The sequence below is a fragment of the Gadus morhua genome, chromosome 4, assembly GCF_902167405.1.
Source record: "Gadus morhua chromosome 4, gadMor3.0, whole genome shotgun sequence".
NCBI classification, from domain to species: domain Eukaryota; kingdom Metazoa; phylum Chordata; class Actinopteri; order Gadiformes; family Gadidae; genus Gadus; species Gadus morhua.
The window spans coordinates 34,977,937-34,996,840 of record NC_044051.1 but is presented as its reverse complement, the minus strand read 5'-3'; the positions used below and the strand labels follow the sequence as shown (position 1 = coordinate 34,996,840).

The 18,904-nt window shown below is 45.0% G+C and overlaps 2 protein-coding genes across 2 annotated transcripts in view; one reads left to right on the top strand and one right to left on the bottom strand.

Moving 5' to 3' along the window:
• The window catches only part of LOC115542259 (uncharacterized), a 578,272-nt gene that overhangs the window by 352,980 nt on the left and 206,388 nt on the right, over positions 1–18,904 (top strand). The gene's annotated exons all lie outside the window — the stretch shown is intronic.
• ptger2a (prostaglandin E receptor 2a (subtype EP2)) overlaps positions 8,353–18,904 on the bottom strand; it is a 16,422-nt gene continuing 5,870 nt past the window's right edge. The window contains exon 2 of the mRNA XM_030355387.1: positions 8,353–8,664. Coding sequence (XP_030211247.1) covers positions 8,353–8,664 — 312 coding nt within the window. The remainder of the gene's footprint in view (positions 8,665–18,904) is intronic.

The window sequence follows — 18,904 nt, the reverse complement described above, 5'->3', positions numbered from 1 at the left end:
CTTATCCCGCTTACCTTGCTCGTTCTACCCCACACCGTCTCGCAGGGTTGAGTCATACGTGGATGTATTACTGTAATGAGGAGAAGAAGAAAGAGTGGGCTGAGGACAGAAGAGAGGAGGAGGAGGAGGAGGAGGAAGAGGAGGAGGAGGAGGAGGAGGAGGTGGTTTCATGGTTTTCTAGAGGAAATGGTTTCTTAAAGGCCGGGTGAAAACAATGAGAGAGAAGAGAGAGAGAGGTACAATTTTTTGTGTTCCATGTAAACTATTCAGCCATAGCCATTCTTGTGATGTGTTCACCCCCAGACGTTCTCTGCGCTTTAAATGCTGCCAGGGTCACACCAATAGACGATGATGATTAATCGATAGATCAACTAATGTCTTATATCCCTCATAGTCCCACACTCGGTTTACGTTGATAGCCTTTGACCTTCTGAAATGAAATCAGGAAATAAACGAATGACTCAGACTCCTTCCTCTTCTGGCAAGCTTCCTACACGCAGATGAAACAAGGTTCCAATTTCAATCCATTTTATCTTCCTTACAACCGTAGAAGGCTCACTCCCAAATCAAATCAGTGCACTTGTAGCGCTTGTTAGCTAACTTTAGCGCTCAACTTTAGCGCTCAGCGACCGAGCCTCAGTTCGGGTTTAAACAGGAAGTTCCATATTTGGCGTCATTCGGTCCGTTGTCTTAACGTATGAAACGTTACGGTGGACATTTCGGAGCCAGAGAGAAGATGGCAAGCACTCTTCCATGAAATCCAAGCTCAGCCGTTCGATTTCCTGGAAGACCTTCTCCTTCTTGATCTCCTTTGTTTTGCAGAATTCTGACGATAGTATACTGTTTACATTTCTATCGTACAGATTTCCAGATGTTCCCAGATATCCAGCCATCCCATTGCGCTTTGATATTATGTTTTGTTTTATTTTGGGCCATCTCAGACAAGGAGACGTGCACACACAAACACACACACACACACGCGCGCACACACACACACACACACACACACACACACACACACACACACACACACACACACACACACACACACACACACACACACACACACACACACACACACACACACACACACCTCTCCATTACAGTAAGTGTGGAGTGTGGGTCCAGATGGGGACTTACAGAGGTAACAATGGTAATATTACACTCTCTGTTCTCTCCCTCTGATACTGATCGCTTTCCCCTGGTCGTTCTCCTCTTCTGGAGGGCCCAGCTAATGGCCGAGTGTCACTTCCATTTAACATGAAACATTTAGACATGAAACATTTAACATTTGAAACGTTAAATGCATCCAATTTAGTGGAATGCTTTTATCCAAAGCAAACGAAATACTCTGTGCTTCAATTAAGAGCCTCAATAAACCAAAGTCATGCGAACGGTGACCCCCAAAATGGCGCCTGCAAGCGACAACAAAGCACTTGTCTAGAGACCTGAAGGTAAAGTGTGTGAGGAGAAAACTAAGAGGACGCCGTGTTCTTCCGAAACTTGAGCCAGAGCGAATCCAACCAACGAGATAAGCTGGATCAAAGACTGACGTAGAGATGGGATTCACTGCCCGTAGGTGATGTCCTCCTCAGATTAAGGCATGCAGCCGGGCAGTGTGGTTGCTTCATGGCGCTAGAGGGGTTTTCCTTGGGTTTATGACCTTACCTTGTGACAGGTGCTGGGTGCGTGCGATGCTGGCTGCCCCCTTAACCCGGCTGGATTTGGTCCAGGAAGGATTGGAAAGGGACTGTGGCAGGGTCCTGAATAATAGAATGTCTGGAGGTTTTAAAAATTTACGATTTTACGATATGTTTTGTCTGAATTGATGTTCAGGAAGCAGAAATGTTCAACTTGTCTCCAGAGAGGAAATTATGAAGGCTGTTTGGATGATTTCTGGGTAAGCATGTGCTATAGTTACTTTGTAATTGGAGGTCGTTTTACTTATTTGGTACATTTTATAGTTTGTTTGACTTAGATTTATTTTTTAATGTGAGTAAACACATCCCTGAATGATATATGCTGCCCTGGCAGAATCGTAACATCCACTTTCATTTCCTGACATGAACATGATCGCCTCGCTTGAATATGAAGATGTGTAGCAAACTACAGTGCATGCCCTTTGGTTTGTGACTTCACAAGAAGGATGTATCAGAGCTATCAACTCCCAAGTAAAAGCCATACTGTGTGCACTTCCCATTGTGAGTCACAAGAGGGAGGGGGCTAGGATAAATAAATATATATATATATATATATATATATATATATATATATATATATATATATATATATATATAATGTAAATCTGTTTACTGACTAATGAAGTCATTTTGGAAAAGCAGAGCGCACAAATTCATTCAGTGTTCTTCCCTAAGGGCAAATTGAACATAATTCCTTTTTCACCTTCAAAACATATTATAATACGTCTTCAAAACACTTGGAAATAAACTAGTTTGGGCAGGGTTGGCATAAATACACCAAAATTAAAGAAGGTAAAACATTCTCTTATTTTTTCATTATCTTTATCTTTGGAAAGGTTAATGCCCGTCAATCAATACCGTCTTCAAGAGCGCCCGTTTTACGATGGCTTCCTAAAGGTCTGAGATAATGAGGTGATCGACCATTTTGTCAATACACAAAGCGTAATTTCAGACCACCATTAGTATTCTGTTTGTGTGTGTGTGTGTGTGTGTGTGTGTGTGTGTGTGTGTGTGTGTGTGTGTGTGTGTGTGTGTGTGTGTGTGTGTGTGTGTGTGTGTGTGTGTGTGTGTGTGCATGTGTGTGTGTGTGTGTCTGTATGTTGTTTTTGTGTAGACACATTTGAAGGATTGTACGCAGTTTCACATGCCAATGTTTTCCATTTGTATATGAATTGCTCTAGTTGTAAACGGAAGGATCTCCCAAACAAAATAAATCCAGCTTTTTCGACAGCAAAGTACTTTCATTAGTGGGTTTTATGAGTCTCCATGCAAGAAGAGCCCTATTTATTCAGTAAAGTGCTACTCTTCTGCAGACCTGACCTGCCTTCAAATTACTCCATTAAGCCAGTTTATAGGGAAAACAACATTGAAAGACAGAGCCACTTAAAATAAAATGTGCCACACAGTGTCTTTCACAGATAGCAGCACAGTCACGTAATGGAATGGGCTTGCATTAGTTTCAGGTTAAAGGGATGATATTATGCCACCAGGTGTGAGTGTGATTGGCCATTACAAGCCGGGAGTGTCCACATAGATGTATGCTGGATAGATCAGATTGATCACTTAAAGACCGATTTTCAAACGGCTTGTAACGGCTAATCACACTCACACCTGGTGGCAAAATTTCACCCCTCTAAGGAAGAAAATGAAACACATTCAATTAATTAATTAATTAATTAATCAAATGAGTTTCAGATGATAGTTTGAAAAGTCGGTGAACAATTACAAAACTTAAAAGGTAAGTTGAGCTCCAAATCCGTTTTTCATCAGTTCAAACTCATTCTGTTTGGATATTCAGAATGGTTGGTGACCATTTCTGCGTTAACTAAAATGCATGAAGCTGAACTACTACAATAATAATTTGGCCAACCTCTGACCAAGGGGGGCCATAGCACCCATGTGGCTACGCCCCTGGGAGGGACTTTATTTCATAATGGACGAGAGAGAGAGAGAGAGAGAGAGAGAGAGAGAGAGAGAGAGAGAGAGAGAGAGAGAGAGAGAGAGAGAGAGAGAGAGAGAGAGGGGGGGAGAGAAAGCTACTAACTGGGCTCATGGACTTGTTTCTGAACTGTAGTTGAATGAACTATAGGATCAGAGTCACTCACACTCATGTAAAACCCCACTTCCTCCCTCTGTGCAAATCACTGGAGTGCAGGGACAAAAATGTTCCAATCAGACCCTCAAAGCGGCGGAAGCAACGCTTCGATTAAAGGGAATGAAATCATTTATGGGTGGGGGGGGGGGGCATCTGTATAGGATCTGGGTTTGCTCAGTCTGGACGTTAAGGGTTCTGGAACGAGGTCCCGGGAAACAGGAAATGTGGTGGATTATGGGCAATAACAGTGAGTGGCGGTTAGTGTGTGTGTGTGTGTGTGTGTGTGTGTGTGTGTGTGTGTGTGTGTGTGTGTGTTGACAGATCCTGAAGGACAAAGATCTAGAACTTACCGGCAGTGATCTCCACCTCAGCGTCATTCTTTGATTTAGCTTATCAGTTTTTTTCACACCTCTTGGATTCGCTCTCTGACCTTTATCACCTGGAACAAAGAGGGCTGTTGTTTTATGACTATGGCCTCCCTCCAACAGGTCTGTCGGTTGGAAAAAAAAAGTGTTTCATAAAGATTTGGAAAGTGAATTCTAAACTAAATCTTCCCACTGTTGTTTAGTGTCAATAGTTGAGCCCACTGGACTGGAGCCGGGAGAGAATGTTCCGGTCTTTTGAATTACTTCGGAGGGAGGTGAATCCGCCGTAGCTGTCGAAGTGCACTTTACCCCATTGTTGCTAAGCCTAGCGAGAGACAGGGAGAGACAATGATGTTTAATTGTTCAACGTCTGAAGGAGTAATATAGCTACATTTGAACTATTAAAAGTCCCTGTATAATTGCCCATTTAACACTTTAAAGGTTTTTCTGGCATTGTTTACTTTTAACATTCAACCTGTTTAAAATATTAATTAACTTGCATTTAAATGTACATTTTGTATTAACATCATATACATTGATACAGATATGCATTATATTGTGTAGTTAAAAGTAATTCTCTCTCTCTCTGTCTCTCTGTCTCTCTCTCTCTCTCTCTCTCTCTCTCTCTCTCTCTCTCTCTCTCTCTCTCTCTCTCTCTCTCTCTCTCTCTCTCTCTCTCTCTCTCTCTCTCTCTCTCTCTCTCTCTCTCTCGACACGTGAGAACGGTAAAGAGGGAGGGTGAAAAGGGGGAGAGAAAAACTGAGGGAGGTGGGAGGTTGAGGGGTGGGGGGAAGGTGGAGCTGTAGGGGTGAAGCCGTCAGACAGGCCTCAGCATGCCTCCTCTAAGCCTCAGATAATGAGATCTAGATGGGGCTCCATCGGGAGCTGGCTACCTATGAAGAAAGAAGGTCGGGGAGGTCAGTCGAAACATGGCAAAGTGGGTTTTAAATGTCTGTTGTTGATATGGACAGTATTTACTCCTTCTTCTGTGTTGGCATCTTTCAGAATCCCCGCCTTTCGGAGTTGTACGTGTCTTTTAGTAAGATGACGCATTAATAATATTGGTTGGATTGACTTGATCAAGAAAAATATACACAACGTATGTTTGTGTGTGTGTGTGCGTTACATTTGTGTGACTCTGTGTCTTGTGCATTTGTGTGCTTTTCTTGTCTTGTCAGACGGATAAGAAAGCAAGTCGGACGCAATGGTTTGGAATGAGATGGTTTATTGACACAAGCTGCACAGACCCTCTCGCTCTCTAACACACACACACACGTGCACAAGTGCACACACACACACGCACACACACTCACAAACAGAGGGAACTTCTGACTAATATTTCATTCCCTCCCTCGCTCTAGCACTCACGCTCACATACACATATACACAAGCTCAGGACACCAGCTCATGTTTGTTTTACAGTACTTTCTACTGACCATAACACATCATATTAATTTTTTAGGTAGCATTTTGGTTGGATTCAGGTACATTTCAGTGCTGTCTGTGATACAAAACACACATTACATTACATGTTCGTGTACAAGTGTTCACATGGACATACATTCAGACTCACACTCATGCTAATGCAGGTGTTGGGTCAGGTATTTCCCTATGACACACAACAGGACAAAATCACACTGTTCAATGTGAGTCTCCCCTTAAAAGTTGGATCAACACATCCCAGGAAAAACATGGGAGAAAATAGGCCTGCTCTTACACACACACACATTGCATACAAACACACACATGCACTCAAATATAGTGCATTCACACACACACCAGTACATTAACATACCCATACACACACACACACACACACACACACACGCACACACACACACACACACACACACACACACACACACACACACACACACACACACACACACACACACACACACACACACACACACACACACAACAGCTCATACAGTAACACTTATAACTTTGCAGAACATCCACAGTAAGCAGTAAATGGTTAATTCATGATTGAGTCGGGATCGTAGGCAGCAAACAACACGCAATAAATAGAATCAGACGCAGTCTCAGCGATAACAGCCCACACAATACCAATACATCGATGCTAACGACATTGTCAAGGGCAACCGTTGGATCAAACAGAACAGGAATTTTGTGGAAAGAGAACAAAAGTGGAAATTACTTTACGACATTCACACAACTATCACTTGGCTGGCTTGTCTATGGTCAAACCATAACCCAAAATACACAATATCTCTGTCTCCAAACAGAAAGCAGTTGGCTAACCAGTGGATTAATATGAGCCGTTGACAGCAGCTTGCGGCAAACAATGGGCTTTATATGACTCCAGAACAATCTTTTTTTTTTATTGGCGCATATGAATGTTTAATTTGTCCACGTTTATTGAGTGTGAGTCGGCTATGGGTCCAAGGAGGCCCGTTTTAACAGCGCTGAGGATTTCCCTGCTAAATGTGTTTCCTTTCGGAAATGAAAACACAATTCACGTGTAACCCAACATTTAATAAACTAAGATGGAAGCTATTTATCTCACACTATCTAGAACGTTGATTAGCCTAGGTTGGGGGGGGAAATTAATTATACTTAGAATGCGATCGGAGGATTAAAGCTCAACAACACCTCGATACAATGAATAAGGAAATAGACAGAAAAAAGTTTGAGACTAGTGCTGACGATTTTGAAGAGCATGTGGATCCGCAGAATACACAACATGTATCATCAAGTTTGACCTAATTGAATGCAACTTTGAAACAAAACAAGTATTCTTTTTTTCATCCAAATGTGTCAGTTACGCCTCATGTTAACTTGCCCTTTGTTTTCTTTCCAACTTTCTGTCAAGCCTGAGGCTAGCTTTAACTAGCTCCCTCACAAACCAGGGTCAGAGACTTCAGGAGATGTTCTTCCCTTACCATTCCTGCTAGACCCTTTGTTCCATAGGGTAGTGTCGGGTGACTCAAGGCATGAGAGTGCAAAAGGCTTTAACCTGGAGTCCATAAGAACTGCCTGCCGACCAGGCAAAAAACATGGCTCAAGGGGTGAAGGTACAGAAGCTTCAAGTGAGTATGGAAGGCCAGAGGCAGACATAGAGAACAAACATAAACTGTGGTTTTCAAATTGTCTCATGTTGGCAGGAGAACGTACAACAACATCACTAAGATCAAATCCCTTTTGAACCATTCTGTGCTCCTTGGCAAACGGCCAAAAGAAAGGAGCCTACCTAGCTTACTTTGCATCACCAGCTTCCTGTGGAAACATTGGGTTCGGTGCAGTCATGGATTGGGATGGGCTTCAGACACCTTTATGGCCACATATCTTTCCACTCACTAAACGATATAGTCCTGTTTCAGTTCACAATCTGCCCTCCGATATTGGAAAAGCCTGTTTGATTTGGGTTCCTGGTCTGTACATTATGTAGGTTTGGTTTCAAATGTGTTTCAAAACGCATCATACCCTGAATGGACCACACCAAAAAAATTAAATAATAGAAATCAGTGGACTTGATATCCTGTTTTCAATCAAGCAAACCTTGAACGGAGATGTCTTTCCTTATACCCTCTTAATACATAATACACTTAAGTTCACATTCAATTCAAATTCTTACTGCGCCGCCGCCGAAAAACAACGACAAACACAGCTCTGATTGCGCAACTCAATCCCAACACAACGAGACGGAGCATGCGAAAACACAGGCGTCCTGTTGAAGTGCAGTGGACACGTGTAGCGAGGGGCCGGTGGGCCGTAGGGGTTGGCCGAGGGGCTCTGCTGACCCAGAGACATCTCCAAGGCACGGAGAGGCCGCGTGTTGTTGCGGCCACCCCAGGACTGACGCATCCAACTGCTGACTCCCGCTTATTGGGAAAGCAGAAGCTTGCGGCCCCGCGCGTGAAGGATCGGGTTGGAATGGCGTGGGGACGGGTAGAGTCATCGTTTCCGTTTCCAAGCAGTTTCCTTTTTTTTCCGCCAGATTTTTGCGAGGGGAAACTTGCAGCAGCAACAACAAAAACAAAAACAACAACGACATTGTCAGGTTGTTGTCTTTTTGCACCATGATTCCCGTCTCTCACGTTCCACGCGGTCCCATCGTGGTGAGATTGTCACTGACGCGCACTGCGCCCCCCCCATAGAGGTGTATTCAAGCATGGCTTTAAGGTCTTGCTCCTCCCTCTGGCGGGGTCAGGAGTCAGAGGTCAGGGGGTCAGACATCCATGGTGCATAGGGTGGGCTCGGACCCCAGGCAGCGGCTGCAGTCAGCCGACGGCGGCTGGCTCACCACCAGCTGAACGTTCCTGAGCCGCTGCTCCGACGTGGAGGACTTGAGGGTGGAGGCCCGGGGCGAGGCCAGGGGCCGGCGGCACGCCGACGCCCAGCAGAAGTGCAGCACGCTGGGGGACCAGAAGATGAAGACCCAGGGGTCGATGATGGAGTTGACGGAGATGAAGCGCAGGGCGTTGAGCTCCGCCGGGTGGGACTCGCTGGCCTTATCGTACGAGTTGAGATAGACGCGCACCTGGGGAACACACAACGTTTGCACACCTTACACACGGTTTATCGACATTTACCGACTTTCACAAGGATTTACCAAAAAGAGTCTTTTTCACCTGCCCGAGTAAAACATTCAACAGGCCGAGCAATTGCTTGAATATGATAATATAATAATGATAATACTTGGTGATAATAACATAACCAGTTTTTGTTTTTCCCTGCTATATGGTCAAGTCCATCTTTAAAGCTGTGAATGTTGGACCCAGCACACAAATATACGTTACACTTTACTATCTTTACGTGGTGTAGGTTATTTACTTATCACTCGTGTTGTATTTGTATTCACAGACAGACAGAGAGGTGGATACAATTGATAACGCCCTTGGCCACAACTATCCTGTCTATTTGTGTCGTGGTTCGCACACAAGGTGAACCCGGGCAAGCTGAACATGTGCACAGCAAAGCGTTGCCAGTGCTTGTGTCAACACACACAAAGACGGTGGCACTGATGTTACGTCAAGCAGGTCCACTTTATCAAATAACTCCCTCGCAAAATGTCAAAGGATTTACATCTCAAGCATTTGCTCTAGACCACTGGATCGTTTGTAGTTATCGACGCAATTGAACGGTCGATTAATGCATAGAATGTAACGTCATTTTTAAATGAGCCAGTCATCTTCATAATAAGTATGTACTACTATCTAGAAGACGGTTTTATCTAAAGAGAATTGCAGTTGATTCAGATCAATGTTGAATGGTTAGAATGGTTGCAGGAAGAGGTCAGGGCATCTTGCTTAAGAAAACCTGCGATGGGCAACGGGAATCGAACCCGGTACCCTTTGACTGGAAGCCATACACCCTTAAGTTTAATCTGGAGGAGGGAGGCTGATGGGAGGTTAAGGCACACATGATTATGGGAGTACCGCTGTCCAATATTCATCCATACATTGATCGCCTTCTGACTTAATAAGGCACCAGGAATGCTTGGGAAACAGCAGTTTAATAATTGCTGTGGGATTCTAATACAATCCCAGGAAACCGTGACAGATCACTCACTCACTCACTCCCACCCTCCCTCCCTCCCTCCCTCCCTCCCTCCCTCCCTCCGTCCCCCCCTCCCTCCCTCCCTCCCTCCGTCCCCCCCTCCCTCCCTCCCTCCCTCCCTCTCTCTCTCTCTCTCTCTCTCTCTCTCTCTCTCTCTCTCTCTCTCTCTCTCTCTCTCTCTCTCTCTCTCTCTCTCTCTCTCTCTCTCTCTCTCTCTCTCTCTCTCTCTCTCTCTCTCTCTCTCTCTCTCTCTCTCTCTCTCTCGGCCCCCAGGGGGGTGCGGGGGAACAATGATGTCATGTTTCCTAATAAATTTCCACATCTTTCTACACTTATTTCTGCAATCGGTATATCGCTCCGTCTATCCGTACCTTTTTCTCTTTTAAGGTTTCTTTTTGGCAGGAAAACTGTAAACTGTTCATCTATTAGTGGGTTTCCTCTTTCACAAACTCGCTCTCTCTCTCTCTCTCTCTCTCTCTCTCTCTCTCTCTCTCTCTCTCTCTCTCTCTCTCTCTCTCTCTCTCTCTCTCTCTCTCTCTCTCTCTCTCTCTCTCTCTCTCTCTCTCTCTCTCTCTCTCTCTCTCTCTCTCCCTCCCTCCCTCCCTCCCTCCCTCCCTCCCTCCCTCCCTCCCTCCCTCTCTCTCTCTCTCTCTCTCTCTCTCTCTCTCTCTCTCTCTCTCTCTCTCTCTCTCTCTCTCTCTCTCTCTCTCTCTCTCTCTCTCTCTCTCTCTCTCTCTCTCTCTCTCTCTCTCCCTCCCTCCCTCCCCCCTCTCTTCCTGTTCCTGGAGGGGATCTATTTCCTCTAACCCTCACCAGTGCCCCATCCCCCTCGGTTGTGGTGCGGTGCCTTGATGTGAGGTGGAAGTGAGGTGGGGAGACAGAGGTCCAATTTCCTGAGGCCATGCCCGCGTTGTCACCACGGCAACTGGCTCCATCAACACATCCCTCCACCCTTGATGCCCTGCAAACTCATTTCCGTGCCCAACCGGTCCAAGAAACTGTTGGCACTAATGTGTTGAAGCGATACATTTTGTGAAGACAAGTGAAGAAATCGAGAACTCAAATGAAGAAGTGAAAATGCCGATATATTTGCTTCCCTAATTTACTCGGTGACGATGTTGAAACTATGAAGGGAGATACGACAGTGCTGAGTGATTGGGTTTAGGCTGGAATATGTTTGTGTGGCAGGGGGCTAGCCATTGACTAATGGCCCAGATGTCTTTTTAATCACTTGCACATGTAGCAATAATTCCAATTTCCAGATAAGCAACTTATTATTGTGCAGTATTCGTTCCTGTGTGTACGTGTGCGTGTGTGTGTCTACGTCTGTGTGTGCCCATAATTTTGCCTCTACATGCTGCTGTGCGTTTGCACTATGTGAGCGTGTAAGAGGGAGCACACTTCAAACAAAGATCAATGTTTCTGATTTTCGGGAAAGAATAAAGAGGGAATAAAGAAACCGTAAAAGTCTTCTGCGGCCCTCACAGTTCATTCCTCCGGCTCTGCTCGCTCACTGCAGGCCAGACATCTGTAAGTACTCTGTGATGTGGGTCCGGGTGGCGAGGGAGTACATGCCAATCAGAGCTGAGGGCTCGGGCCTGTTTCTCCCAGAAGGGTCCAGCTGCTGCAGACTGGGCAAGTTTGATTGATGGCAGCCAAAGGTGTTACCTTCTGTCTTTTGTTATGAAACGTATATAACGAAGACCACACACCCAATCACCCAGAATGCTGTGCGCTTTCACTCCACACAGCATCATGACATAAAACACACACGCCGTTATTAATACAACGTGGGTTGAATAAACCTAAAATAACAATGTGATTATTATGCGATCACATTGTATTATACGTTCTCACGCTCCCATTTGATGTAGAGCATAGGCGAGGCGAGGCCATAGCTGTGAGAACATTTCATCTGGAGAGAACATCCGAAGAAATGTGCAGGCTCACTACTGGAGAAAGTCAGCGTGCCATTTTGACATGTCCGTTCTTTAATGTAGTAAATCACCCGGGTCAGCACCCACAATCTCTCACTCTCTCTCTCTCTTTTTGTTTTGGTTTAAACTATACCTTTCTCTCTCTCTCTCTCGCTCTTGCTCTCGCACTTTATGTTCTGTGTTTAAAGCATACCTCTCTCAACCTCTTTGTTCTGTGTTTATACTTTAAATCTCACTCCCGCTCTCTGTTCTGTGTTAACACTATCTCTTTTTCTCTCTCTCTCTCTGTTCAAACTATATATATCTCTCTCTCTGTTTAATATATACCCCTCTCTCTCTCTCTCTCTCTCTCTCTCTCTCTCTCTCTCTGGTCAAACTATCTCTCTCTCTCTCTCTCTCTCTCTCTCTCTCTCTCTCTCTCTCTCTCTCTCTCTCTCTCTCTCTCTCTCTCTCTCTCTCTCTCTCTCTCTCTCTCTCTCTCTCTCTCTCTCTCTCTCTCTCTCTCTCTCTCTCTCTCTCCCTCTCTCTCTCGGTCTGAGTTTAAACTATAGCTCTCTCCACCTGACAGTACCATACTCCCTACAGCTACTTCCATCATGAAGGGCACATGTAAATCGATGAGTGGTGACCGGTCTGTACTGAGTACTTTACTGTACTGGGCTAAGATTCACGTGTGGTACAACTGCTTTTGTTTTGGACTTTGTGGTCCCGCCTTTCACGCTTGAAATGAAGGTTTATCTTGTTCGTTCTTACTGCGCCGTTTTTACTTCTGTAGCTCTTTTCCAGAGCTACGGAAATCTCTTTCTTATAATATCTATGTCTCATTATTGCAACAATATTAATGTGGTTGGGCCAAGTCTGCAAGTCTACCCTCCGTCTGTCTCACCAACTCTGTCCTCTCCACCCTCCGTTCCTCCGTCCGTCTGTCTGTCTGTCTGTCTGTCTGTCTGTCTGTCTGACTGGCTCCCCCTATCTACCGTCTGCTCTGTCTCTGTCTCACCATCCCTGTCCTCTACCCTCTGTTCTTCTGTCTGTCTGTCCCTCTTAAAATCTCTGTCCTCTCCACCTTCTGTCTGTCTGTCTTACCAGCTCTCTCCTCTCTACCCTCTGTCTATCACACCATCTCTGTCCTCTCTACCCTCTGTCTGTCTATCACACCATGTCTGTCCTCTCCACCCTCTGTCTCTCTGTCCCTGTTAAAACCTACCTTCAACCCTTCTCAATTATTCATCAGACAAGATTGTTATTAAGTAACAATAGGGCACACAATGTCTGCACACACACGCACACACACACACACACACACACACACACACACACACACACACACACACACACACACACACACACACACACACACACACACACACACACACACACACACAAACACACACACACGTAGAGGCATAAACACAGCAAGTACAAATGGATCATATTACGTTATTCTGCAGATATCAAACTACAAGTGGCATAGTCTGTGTGTGCGTGTGTATGTTTGTGTGTGTGTGTGTGTGTGTCTGTGTACTAGAGAAAGGAAATACATTGCTTACTCTGTGTTTATATTTTATTCATTTTGATATAACAACAAACAGTATGTGTGAGTTTGCGGGTTTACACATCTGCACCTGTAGGAGCTATCAGTCAGAGGTGTTTGAGTGTTGATATATATTTTCAGAAATAATCATGATAAAAGGGAAAAAATATATATATATTTGTATATAGTTTAACATAGTTGTATAAGAATGATATGAGTTTGTTAGGGATGTCAGTTCTGTAAACCAAAGTGAATTGCAAGGAATAAATCAATTTCTCTTCAGGATGCCACTGTGAATGTGTATAACTATGTAATACATTTGTAATACACGTGTAGACAGTACATATGTAATACACGTGTAGACAGTACATGTGTAATACATGTGTACATGGACGAAATATGCAAAATATCTTGCACTCAAATGTGTTTATGTGTGTGTGTGTGTGTGTGTGTGTGTGTGTGTGTGTGTGTGTGTGTGTGTCAGTGGAGGCTTCTCCATTGAGGAGAGGGAGGAAGATCCTCCCTACCATTGTTGAGAATAAAAAATGTAGATTGCCCAGACTACTGTAATGAATTAATGCCCTTAAATATGAGTACTTCAATGCCTTTGAATAAATAATGTTCGTTTCCCTGGGTGAAGGGACATTAGCACCCCCTATCGCCTATTGACAATTACTTCAGGGAGGAAGGTCCTCCCTCAGCCTCCGTTGACTCCCATTAATTTCCCCGAAAGTACTGGCGGGCCGGTGAATAACATGGGTTTCAATGGGAGAGAGGAGGGGAGTCCTGCACTGAGTGGGTGTGACCTTCGCAAAGCAGGTGAAATCATCTGAAGGATAACGAGATTCTAACATTTGCGAATAAAGTGTACAATGGAAACATTGGAAACAGAGGGCATTGTTCATGTTTAATTACAAAGCATTCCATTCATTGAGTTACAGTGCTAAGTTAGCGACCAAAGAAACAGGTAGACCACTTCGCAAAATCGAGATCACCAAAAGTAATGGCAACGTCAGTGTTGTGGGTGCTACATGGTTTGCTATATACTCATGGCTTACTGGTAGCACTAGCAATCGACTGTATTGCTGGCCCTGTTTGCTAATGAATGATGGCAAATCTCCAATGTGGGCTGTTCATGGTTTCACTGATGTGGAGTGTCAAGTTCACGTTGGTGCTGCTATGCGACTTTCCTTGCTAGCCACCATGCCTGTATATCAGGTTGTTTGAAATAATGTTCTCGTTCTTTTACTAGTTACTCAGATCGTTCTGTTGGATATTGTGGAAAGGGTGTGGAAAGGGTGAATGATTCAGAGCATGATGCATATTAAAGTGGAAATGAAGCACTGAGAACTGTGTCAATTTTTTGTTTGTTTTTTCATTTTTGGAAACACATGGATTTTCATCAATACTGAAATTCAAGTAGTTTCACCGTAAAATGACATGTTTATAACGACTTTCGCCTCTAGGGCGCAGCCATGTTTTAAAAGCGCAGGCGCTACGTCATCAGAATGGTTGGCTCTTTAAAATAAACATGTCGGATATTGGAAGAAGAACAGGGGGGTCCTTTTGTATTGCCCCTGGCTGTTCAAACGAATTTTATCGGTTAAAGGAGAGCGGTAGAATAGTTCATTTCCATGTAATTCCCGTCAAGAAGCCTGAAGTGCTCCGAAGATGGTTAGCTGCATTGAAACGCCTCAGCCCCCCAATGGGACCAGGGCAGAGAGTATGTAGCGACCACTTTATAGAGGCTGATTACATCGAAGAGGGAGCTTTTTCTGAAGATGGGAGATTTGTTCGCCGTCCCACCAATCGCCTGAAGCCAGATGCTGTGCCAACTATTTTTAATTTTAGTGGATATAGTGCTGGAGACACGTACATACCCGTCAGATCGGACCCGGGCGCTGCTCTTATGCGCAGCGAAAGAGCGCAGAAACGTGCTTGCCAGGCAGAGGAACGAGAGGTACACTTAGCTTCTACTACGAGAGAAACAGATAAATTAGTACAAGTACACTCACTGTTTGAAGATTGTCTTGTTTGCAGACTAGCTCGCTCCATGCTCTTGATAATTTAACAAATCCAACACGTCTCGCTCTAATGACAGCATTTGGCACGTCGGATTGGACGTGATACATCTGTTATTTTTGATGAGATGTCCCAGGTTCATTTCATGGCAGCAGACACTCTCCATGTCAGTGGACATAGGCACACAAACCCCACACAAGCACCACCGATTGTTTCCTGTGCGCTCAGATACATCTCTCTCTCTCCTTCATCTATTTCTCCTCCATAGTCAGGCTCTGTTGAGGGCACTAAAACTCAGACTTCTCTTACTGGCTCAAAAGCATAGGCAATTGGATGCCTGCCCTCATTGGTGGGTCTATCCCATTCGTCCATATCCTTTTTTGTTGAGGCAGTAAGCTACCTGTGAGGCTATGAGCCGCTATGTAACAACATAGAATGTTAATACCAACCATTCTCGTGACGTCATCATATTCTGAAAACAGAGATGGCGGCGCACAGGCTGAAAACATTGTAATTAATGCAACGTGTTTGTGCTTCATTCTGAATAACGGGAGATATTTCCGACTTTATTTGTATTCATGGTATATTTAAATATTTAACTAGTGCTATAGACATGTTTTATTTGATTGCTTCCTTTCCAGTTTAAATGGCATCACTTTTGGTCTCGAGTCTTTTCTTAAAACAATTGTAACTGAAAATAAACATAGCTAAATTACATCCAATAACCTCAGCCATTGAGGGCAAAAATAGGCCCCGATTTTTTTATTTACTTTTACAAATCAAGAGTTGGCCTGATTTGACTAATGGGCTTTGCGTCCTTTCCTTCTGCCCTTGTCGTCCATTTCAAAGATAGGCTGCCCACCAGCTTTCAGATTACAGTGATAACACTGGTGGCTTTGTATCCATTTTATTATTTTATTCACATAAAAAAATAAAATATCACTATCCCTCCCTACTATTTTGTAGTTCACCAAAACACCCTAAAACAACTTGAGTCTCACATTCTTATGCCGCCGTACACCAACAGTGCAAGCAGGCCAATGGCAACCAAGCGTGCAGTCCTTCCTTCCTCACTTTAAAAACCAGCAGCCGCCACTGATGTGTGTGTGTGTGTGTGTTTGTGTGCATAAGCATATGTGTGTGTGTGTGTGTGTGTGTGTGAGAGAGTGAGAAAGAGTCTGTGCGTGCCTTTATACCTTTTCATCTGTGTTGATGTTTTTGACTTTAAACCATATTGACCTCACGACCGAGAAGTTATGCGTCATTAAAATTATTTCACTTTTAATAACTCCTCGGTCCACCACCTCATCTGTCTTTTTCAAGGTTCTTCTGATCACTTCAGTCTGTGAATCTCTTTCTCCCCAAACTCATCACTTAGGCACCCACGCGGTAAATGACCATCGTATTGCTATGCAGTGCCATTCTCAAATTAATAACTCCCAACAGCCCATAAAAAAGAAGGAACGGGCTGTTATTCACCACTGTCTGTGGTGAATAACACGCCTCCCCCTCTTCTTCCTCTCTCACACTCCTCCCATTCCTCCCCCTCTTCTTCCTCTCTCCCACGCCTCCCCCTCTTCTTCCTCTCTCCCACTCCTCCCATTCCTCCTCCTCTTCTTCCTCTCTCCCACTCCTCCTCCTCTTCTTCCTCTCTCCCACTCCTCCCATTCCTCCTCCTCTTCCTCCTCTCTCCCACTCCTCCCAATCCTTCTCCTCTCCCTCTTCCTCCTACTCCTCTCCACCTACACCTCTCTTCTCATGATTCTCATCATCCTCTTCCTCCTCTCCTCCTCCTCCGCTTCCTTTTTCTGCCCTCCACCTCTTCCTCCACCCTCCGCCTCCCCTCCTCTCCTCCTCCTCCCCTCCTCCCCCTCCTCCACCCTCCCCTCCTCTCCCCTCCTCTCCTCCACCCTCCGCCTCCCCTCCTCTCCTCCTCCTCCCCTCCTCCCCCTCCTCCACCCTCCTCTCCTCTCCCCTCCTCTCCTCCACCCTCCGCCTCCCCTCCTCTCCTCCTCCTCCCCTCCTCTCCCCTCCCCCTCCTCTCCTCTCCTCTCCCCTCCTCTCCTCCACCCTCCGCCTCCCCTCCTCTCCTCCTCCTCCCCCCTCCCCCTCCTCTCTTCCTCCACTGCAGCAGGAGCAGTTAAAGTGATCTGGTATGGTGGACTGCGTTTGGCCCTGGTCCCCAGAGGTCTCTCCTCTGCAGTGGTCCGCCAATAGGTTAAGGGAAGCGATCCATGCAGAAGGGATGAGGAGGTGGGTAGAGTGACTGCAAGGACGTGCCACTAAAAGGCCACCAGCCTCATTAGGCCTGGGACGGCGGTGAGGAGTCCTCGCTCAAGGCCGTGTCTGGCGTTCACGTTTTGCAACTCAATACAGTGATTTTCATGAGTCAGAGCGAGAGTGTGCATGCGTCCAATTCATTTCACATATTTCACAATGTGAGTTGGTGTTGAAACACGTTCAACACTGTTGTTGTCACAGCTCAACGGGGTTCTGGCCTCTCACATGATATCGGTTGTGGGTTTGATTCCCATAGTGACGAGGTGCTTCGACAACGATCTTCTACTGTGTTTACTCTATTCTAGTCTTTTTCGATAAAAGCCACCACTAAATAACTAAATAGTTTTGGTTTTGCAAATGGCGTTTCAGACTGAGATTAAATAACATTTGGTGCACAAATAAGGTTGTTAGGTTTTATATTCAACACTATTTCTAAGTTTGTTTGTTAGTTAGGTTGTTAGGATATATGTTTTATACTTTTATAGATATTATTTCCTTTCTCATCTATCTTTCATCTAGCTAATCACAGATTAGATTCTTCTGGATGCTAATCAGTGGCAGACTGCCTCAGGTCATTTATGAGCTTTGGTGAACACTGGGGTTGCATTCCGAAAGCATTCCCCCACATCGTCACTTCCTAAACCTCTGGATGATCCCCTTGAGCTGTAGAAGCAGCCTGACTCTGCCCACGTCCTCCACAGCCGACGCCCCCTTTAACGAGCCGTTTGCCTGTGTGATTGCAGGTATTTTACGACAAGTCAATCCATCGTAACATCTGAAGGCTTAGTAATAGGGGTGTTAACCGATGACCGTTTGACCGATGGTGGACCGGATCAACGTTAACCGATCAATCTTGTCGCTTAAAAAATTGTTTTGGGTCAGTGTAGACTGTGGAGTTTGTTTTGGTTTCACTTCACACAAAAAGATGATCAAATGAGGTGACTAATTGGAAGTTGGACGGACACCGCGTCTCGAGCCCACTGTTTAATTCCTCCTTAAGTCTAAATTATTCCCCGCATGCGAGCGGCGGAGAATGTGATCTCTAAATTATTATGGACAGTAGACTAAACGCTATAAGACCACAGCTAGCCATCTCATTCCAAGATTTTCTTGCGTGGAGTTAAAAAGATCATCCTTCACACTAAATTTTTCCGTCTCCTCCAAACAAAGCAAGCGGCGTCTCTTCGGAGCTGTCGTTTTCTTAAATGAGCCGCGGCAATGTTTTACATGAGCTCCGATCATGCCCGGCTCTCTACACACGGTCAACAAAAAAATAAATAGCAGGCAGCTGGCACGGCTCTAAATGACTGTTATTTCAAATGGCACATTTTAATCTGATCGGTCAACCGGTATTAACCGGTTCATGAGGCTCGGTGGTCGGTCAAGAATATTTTCCATTTTCGCCATCCCTACTTAGTAATGGTTCAACGTTGACGTAACGCAAGGAG